Source organism: Pantherophis guttatus, chromosome 4, assembly GCF_059756535.1.
Source record: "Pantherophis guttatus breed Tessera chromosome 4, ASM5975653v1, whole genome shotgun sequence".
Classification (NCBI taxonomy): Eukaryota; Metazoa; Chordata; class Lepidosauria; order Squamata; family Colubridae; genus Pantherophis; species Pantherophis guttatus.
Window position 1 is genome coordinate 35224041 of NC_142066.1, and position 8320 is coordinate 35232360.

General features: G+C 40.1%; 1 protein-coding gene across 6 annotated transcripts in view; it reads right to left on the bottom strand.

Moving 5' to 3' along the window:
- ARHGEF40 (Rho guanine nucleotide exchange factor 40) overlaps positions 1-6659 on the bottom strand; it is a 44938-nt gene extending 38279 nt beyond the window's left edge. For 3 of the 6 annotated variants that reach the window (XM_087891930.1, XM_087891931.1, XM_087891929.1), the window contains exon 1: positions 6165-6505. In XM_087891930.1, the coding sequence (XP_087748056.1) occupies positions 6165-6167 (3 nt within the window). In that variant the 5' untranslated portion in view covers positions 6168-6505. Of the gene's footprint in view, positions 1-6164 lie in introns of all 6 variants that reach the window. The other 3 variants (XM_034423043.3, XM_087891932.1, XM_087891933.1) reach the window with 3 other exon arrangements.
- Between the last annotated feature and the right edge of the window lie 1661 nt (positions 6660-8320).

An 8320-nucleotide genomic window follows, 5' to 3' on the forward strand; every position in this document is an offset into this window, starting at 1 on the left:
GGACAAAGTTTTGGAGGGGGAAGCCTACAGGTGATTTTCTTACCTGAGCCACTGTACATACTAAATAGATTTAATTGATTAATTAGGTACCTATGCTGCCTTTCCTTCAGGAGCTCAAGGCAATATATGCAGCTCAGGCTATTTTTCCTTACAACAACCCTAAGAGATAGTTTGGGCTAAGAGTGTTTCTGATCCCAAGTCACCTGATGAACTTCCATCCCTGAGGATGGTGGATGAGAACTTGGCTTTCTCTGAAGTTGCTCAAGACATAGCCCACTATACCACACAGACTCACTTTATTTTATTTTTTATTAGGGTAAGATAGTGTCATTATAGCAGCTAACGTTTGAATGACACAGGCTCCTCCTGCCTGCCTTCCTGGAAAAAAGACAGGCAGCTACAAAATACAAAATGGGCAGCTACAAAATACAAAATGAAATGCTTGATGAAAAGAAAATAGCTTTTGCCAAAAGCAACTGTCTCATTTTAGAATAATTATACTGGAATCATGGCCACACACAGGCATACATATTTCTGTCAGTATGTTTATTAATATAAGTCAAACTAGCTTCTCCACACACGCCTGCGACACGACGACTGATCTGAAGTCATAGTTTAACTTGCAAGCTTGATTCCTAATTGTTGGAGATTGTTCAAAGACATTTTACTGTTTGAAATGAAGGACAAAAAGATATTTTCCTCATTCCGCATACAGACATTCTTTGATAGTCATCCTGGGAGGCAGTTTTATCAAAGAGAAAAACAATCGCTGAGTTTGCACAATATATTTACCCATGCTGAACTTATCCATGGTTTGCTCACCAATTCAAAGGACCGGATTTCCATAACATGCTTGTCTGGAAAGTAATCATACAGATTGTCATTGCACAATCTGCTAGGTTAAACTATGGTTGCTTTGTATTTATATAGCTCAGTGTGCTATGCATAGCCACAAAATGCTCCAAAGCCAAGCAGCATGTTTTTAAACTAGTTCTCTTCTTACTTACTTACTTACTTACTTACTTACTTACTTACTTATTTATTTATTTATTTATTTATTTATTTATTTATTTAAATTTTTATACCGCCCTTCTCCTGAAGGACTCAGGATGGTGTACAGCCATATTAAAACAAACATATACCCATAAAATTTAAAAACAACTTAAAATATATTAAAATGTGTCCCTTATATTAAAAACTACAAACACCCAATTAAAATTCATTTTCTAAGCCAGCCGGGCCTGTTGAAACAAAAGGGTCTTAAGGGCACGGCGAAAGGTACGTAGGTCGGGGATCATGTGAATCTCCGGCGGCAGTTCATTCCAGAGGGCAGGTGCCCCCACAGAGAAGGCTCTTCCCCTGGGTGTCGCCAGTCGACACTGTTTGGCCAACGGCACCCTGAGGAGTCCCTCTGTGGGAGCACCTGCCCTCCTGAATGAACTGCCCCTAATCTTCTAATTTATAATCCAATTTAGACGCTACAATGCAATGTCTCTTATACTGGCAAAAGGTTAACCAGCTAACCATATGGCACTTGACAATTGTATAACATTTGCTGTCTTCCAAATGTCACTGAAACATATCTACTGTAATAAATATTGAAGGATGCTGTTCAATAACTTTTGGATAGCCACCAGTTCCCAATAATAATAGCAATAGCACTTAGGCTTATATACCACTTCACAGTGCTTTACAGCCCTCTCTAATCAGTTTACAGAAGCAGCATATTGCCCCCAACAATCTGGATCCTTGTTATACTGACTTCAGATGGAAGGCTGAGTCAACCTTGAGCTGGTCAATGTTAACCAACTTTGTCCTTCTCTAGCAATGATTCCGAGACATCAGGGCTAACCTTTCCCATAACAATGAAAGTTATCAATTACTATGTAACAGGTAACAGTAACAGAGTTGGAAGGAACCTTAGAGGTCATCTAGTCCAACCCCCTGCTCACACAGGAGACCTATACTAGGGATTCGAACCGCCGAACTGCTGACCTTTCTGATTGATCGACAAGTTCAGTGTCTTAGCCACTGAGCCACCATACAGGTGGTTCTCAGCTTACAGCCATTTGTTTAGATATCATTCAAAGTTATGATGCTGATGAATAAAGTGACTAATGACAAATCCCTGTACTTAAATCTATCACTCAATTCTCATGACCATGTGATCAAAATTCAGGTGCTTGGCAATCAGCATATATTTATGACCGTCATGGGGATCATGCCTTTGCGATCTTCCCAGGCAGTTTCCAAAAGCAAAGTCAATGGGGAAAGGTGGATTCGCTTGACAACTGTGGAAAAAAGATCATAAAATCAGGTGTGACTCACTTAACAACCACCTCACTTAGCAATGGAGTTCCTCTCCCAATTGTGGTCATAAGTCAACGACTACCTGCAGCCAACTTCCCCTTTAAAAGGGGGAGGGATACATTTTTAAGTGTGGTTCCTAGAATATTCAAAAGCATTACCTCAACAATTTTCACAAGAAGTCCTTTCAATTATTATTCCCATAACACATAAAGAGAAGAGGCTGAGAGAGGGCCTCTTAATTAAAATGGCTTGCTAGTGAACTTAGTTGAATGATAGGCATGTTATCATTCACCACTTTACCTCCTCACTCAGTGACTTCACATACAGTGCATTCATTTGACACTGATGAAAAATCACACACATAACCATTGAAAAATCGCACTGCTGGTTTGCTAAAGAAATATAGAGATTACTTCAGGTTTGCAAAATTTACTTTGGGTTGTTTTATTTTTTTAAAGAAAATACCCAAGACTCAGGTACAAAACACATGTACTTAAAAAGAAGAATTTTGTGTCCACAAATTGATTTCAGATCTGAATTCTGTTTAACTTCCTTCCACATACCCACAAAAATGTGTTTCTGATTATTTCCAACTTTGTTCACTGTAGTTTTAAAGTACGCAGAGTCAATTTTGTTTCTGCAAATCAGAAATTCTCTCTCAGAGGTCCATTTCTACCACCCATTTCTCAAGCTTAATGCCATTTCAAACACAGTAACAATTTTCAGTGGTGGCAAAAGCACTGTAAACTTTGCTGGATGGTGCAAAACTGTTCAAAGCATGTTTGATCCTTTGCTTCTCAGATCATCTCTTGCTCCTTTCTCCTTAGATAAGAACAGTAACCATGATCTTTTCTAAGAACTGCCTGGTTTAATCAGATCAGGATTCTATGCCTGCATTTTGTTCTTAAAAGCAATAAGATCTTAAGCCCAGAGAATGACTGTAGAATGAGCAAGTGAGTATTTTATTCTTTATTTGTATTAATACCAAAAAAATGTATCTTTCATTTGATTTAAAAGTTGCAAACTACTCTTTTTATAAATCAGACTAGAGCTGATTTAGCTTCCTAGCCTGACTTCAGGCAACTTTCTTCTTACTCATAAATACTGGCTGCTTTCTAAACAGAAATTATTTAAATTGCTTATCTCCACTGGCCTGGAGCTCAAAAAACACTGTAGGCTGTCAGCCAGATGTCCAGGTAAAAACAATTCCTTTCCACTCTTACGAATGCTGGAAGTATTGCTGGTAAATCATATTTGATTTTATGAATTTGCTTTGCAGATGTTTCTTAGAATGCAATAAATTTTACAAATCCAAAATCATGTTTATTTTTAATTATTAATATATTATTAAAAAGATATCCCCAATCAAGAGTACCTTTGCTATTAATGCAAGAGTAATCTGGGTTAACATATGCAACAGGATCTGTTATTTTTTCTTTAAATTACTCTTTCTTTTCAAATATATTTCTGGCTCACTCATCTTTGGAAAGCGTCACCTTAAACTCAAAATTGTGGTTGGGGTATTCATGCACCATTGGTTATCATGATTACACTTCTGCAAACGTTTGCATACTCAGAAGTGGTTTCCATGGTGAAAAAGAAACCTTGAAAAATTACCTATGAACTGGTCTAGTTGAATAATTGTAGTGTTTTTTCCCTTAATAAATCTCCACAATAAATTCAATCCCTTAGATACCTTGGGTTGAAGTTAAAAACTGCCACATAATACAAAATCATTGGAATTTTTTTTAAATCTGGCCAAATATAGAGTAGGTTCATGCATTACACTAAGCCATAATATATTTTGTTCAATTTGGGCTTAGCATTCTGGATAAACTCAGTCCCTCTGGTTTGCAAAATAGGCAGGCTTCAGTATATCATGGTATAGCAAGCCAGTGATTGTGCTTATGCAACAAGCTAATCACATTTTGGCTAAATATATGTTAACCCAGATTATTTATTAGTTTACTCAGTGTTGTCTTTTCTGACTTGAAATAGCATTCTCAAACCTCAGGTAGACATGCTGCTTTTTCTATGGGTTATTCTCTGCTCCTTTTCGCCTTGGTTGCAACTTGGCCCTTTCTTCCTTCAAGACCTATGCTTTGCCTAAGTTGTGGTTTTGTTTTTGACACCTCAAGCATTGAAACAAGGTACAGTCCTGTAAAAGTCTATGAGCACAGCCTAAGCACAAAAGTCACAATATAGATAGCTGTACTGTCAGTGTGCCTAGCTAACTAAAAAGAATTTGGCCAGTTAGGACCACATTTGGAGCTCTACTAAACATGTGGAAGAAAACTGAAGCCCTTCTTCAATAGTTAGGCAGTTTGGTCTATGCATATTGGGGTAAAGGGAGTACAAATTGGAGACAAAGCAGACTGAAGACATTCTTGATCCATTTCCCCCAACCATTTCCGAGGTTCTAACTCTCTCCCAAAAAGATTTTCTTTCCCATCACTATTAGGCCCCAAGATTATCTCACCCATGCACTCCAGTTCCCAGAACTGAGAAAATAGTTAATGGGGATCTGTCATAAAGAAGTACCAAATGAGAGGGAAGAAAAAAATGTTTGTTTTGCTTCCAAAGTACTCATTTGAGACAATTTATGTCTTTTCCAGCAATTTGTTCCTTTTTTAAAAAATACTGAATGAAAACTAATTCCACCTTCGGATCAATCTTCTTGTAATTTTTTCCAACAGGACTTCAGTTTTTTACCTTTTCCTGAATCATACAGTTTTATCTACATCCTGAAGGGCTTAAAACTATTATGTTTAAACCATCCAACTTTAGTTCAACTAAAAGAATAGCCTGGTCAAGACTCAGTGGTGAGATCATCAGAGTAAAATCCAGCTTTTCAAATGCTTGATTTACCCCACACTTCCAAAACAGAAAAGTATTTTTTTCTTCATGAATGTAATCAATAAACTTAAGGATGTTGTTAAAGGGACAGGGTAGGAAAACACAAAGCCAAATGAAAAACAAAGCAAAACCCAGCATTAAATCAGACAGTGTGGTGTTTAAAGGGGGGGGGGGAACCTGAAGATTCAAGATCCATGAGCTCACTGCTGTCTGAAGCCAGTCATTATCTTTCTGCTCAATCTACCTCATAGGGTTGTTGTTGGGGGAGATAAAAAGAAGAAAAGCCCTAAAGCATGCTACCTTGAGCTTCCAAAGTACAGACAGAATATAAAGGCAACAGACAAATAATAAATATAAAGATTATATTAGATTTCATCTGATATTAAAGATGTAGAAACACAAAGAGATATTGGTTGCTAATCACCATAGTATGAAGCTTCAAACCAGCTCAAAAATTATACTACTGTATTCCGTGTTAATTAATCCGTGGTCATTTCTAGTTCCCTATTCAGAACTACGAAAGACAGTCTGGGCTTCATCTTTTCATTCATATAAGCCTGTTCTGGGGGAAAAGAAAGGGGGATCCATTTCTTTGACTATTTTGATTAAAGAGCAGAACTGCTACCATCCTCTTTAGCCTGCTCCATCACTAGCCCTTACTTAAGATTAAACATGGTTAATTAATCTTCGGCGGTATATTTCGCCAAGATAACTCCCTCCAATTCCCTTAGGAGCCAATGGTTCCTTGCAACAGCCGAGCCCAGAACACCCGCCCCGCGTCTCCATTCCACACCAACGATGTCCCACAGCTCTTGTCCAACGCTCGTTTCAGTCCTTGAAGGTGACCAGGCGGAATTCCTTTCCCATATCTCCCTTCCCCACAACAAGGCATCACAATGCTCACCTCTTTGCGATAGCCAGCAGACCGCGTTACCTTCCTCCCCCCCCAACCCGCACTCCCCCTCTGCCCGGGGAAATCGCGCAAAAGCTCAACTCACCATGGCGCAGTCAGGCGGACGCACAGACGGGACGGGCTCGCCTGATCTGTGGCTGCCGCCTCCAGTCGAGATTCCGCGCGTTGCGCCCCCCTCCCCGCCTCGGCCTGTTAGCCCAGCCTGGAGCCACCCCCTGGCAAAAATCCCGGCCCCCGACGCCGCGGCTGCCTACAGCTGCAGTCCCTGCCGGAGCCCCGGCAAGGGCACGTGGAGACGCGACTGCGGCAGCACTGAGTGAATGGGGAAAGGAGAGGAGGGGGAACCAGTCTCGGACGTCGCCTCTGCTCTCCGCCTCCTACAAGTATCCTTGAGAAGGAGAGCCGCGAGTCCTTCGAAAAGATCTCAGCTCGATTGCGAGTCGCCACTCCAGACGGTTCATTCGGCGCTTAAAAATGCCTCGGAGGTAGTTAGGGGAGTGCCTCTGAGCTTGTGCAGAGTGCATTTCTCTCGGATCAGAGAAAATTATGATCCACACTTCCGTGTTCGGCAAGCAAGATTAAAAGACCTGCATCATGCCAGGCGGATTGCATTCTGGCAATTTTTTGAAACCCAAACTTTGTTTTCTCTGTGAAAGAAATACATTAAAAAATGTTTTAAGTAAACCATATCTTTGGAGAGTCGGTATGGTGCGGTAATTAGAAGATTGAATTAGGAGGAGAAGCTAAATCTCCACCTTCTTGCAGCCAATGACAGGCCTCTCACAACAATTTAACCTGGTTACTTAATTCATTTTGTGAGTTTCTGCAATGAATCGTAATTTAACTCAAGCCAAACCTAATCTTAGTAATTAAAACACCTGAAGTGTACACATATAGCTTCTCTAAAGCAGCAGCCAAGCCTTTATATCAGCTGATTGTGAGCAAAATCCTGAGAACAAACTATGATTCTGTTGTTGGGAGCTTACTGTGAATTCAATCTTTCTGGTATCTAAACTACTATTATTGTTAAGATGTGCTATATGAAAAAAAAAAATTTTTTTTTTGGTGAATCAGCAAAACCATGATTTAGATTATTGTGTAACAAAACCAACATCTCTCAGTCTAATCTACTGTATTTTGCAAAGAGGATATAGGGAGGATATAGCAAAGAGCAGAATTGTGTACTCTGTATTGAGTTCTTAGAAGAGAGATGAAATATAAATGTAATCATAAAGAAATGTTCTTAAGTGGAGCTACTTTGAAAATTGCTGGTTTGCGTTGCTTTTAGGTAGTGTTTGAATTACTGTATGCCAGAGGTGGCCGTCTCCTTGGTTACCGTTGTTAGAAGACTGGGCAGCATGTAGAAAAGGACAGGTTACTGCACCTTTAATAGTTGTGTTTAAAAAAAAATAGGAACACCTTAACATGCATGCTAAATAAGGTTGATGGCAGAGTGTGCAAGCCAGGATTTACTTCTAAGCAACAAGATGCATGCTGGGGACCATCCACTTAAACAAAAATGTATTTTGTCTTCTTTTAAAATATAGGATCAATAATATGACCACTACCATGATTATTTAATCCGTAATCCCATTTATCAGTTTCATTACTAAAACTGGACAAATACAGATAGTCCTCGAATTACAACATTCATTTAGTGACTGTCCAAAGCAGGGGTGGGTTCTAACCGGCTTTACTACCGGTTCTTTTTGTGCACGCGCTTCGTGCACGATCGCCTCTTCAGTTGAGCGCTTTGCATGTGATCGCTGCACACTTATTCGCTTCACTCGCATGTGCGCCAAACTTGCGCTTTGCACAAGCGCGTTGCGAATTTGCCCAGCTGAAGTGCGGCAATCCGCTCTGCCGCACCTCTCAGCTGGGCGGAAAAAAAAGAAATATAAGGTCGGAATAACACGGGGGCGGGCGGGAGGGCCCAACTCCCGAAGAAAGAGAACCGGTTCGGTGACGTAATAGCGTCACCGCTACCGGCTCGGCCGAACTGGGAGCAACCAACCACTGGTCCAAAGTTAACAATGGTAATAAAAAGGTGACTTTTGACTGTTTTTCACACTTATAACCGTTGCAGTATTCCCATGGTCAAGTGACCAAAATTTGAGCACTTGGCAACTGACAGATATTTATGACAGTTGCAGTGCCCTGGTGTCTTGTAAACTTCTGATGAGCAAAGTAAAAGGGGAAGTCAGATTCACTTAATAACCATGTGATTAACTTAACAACTGC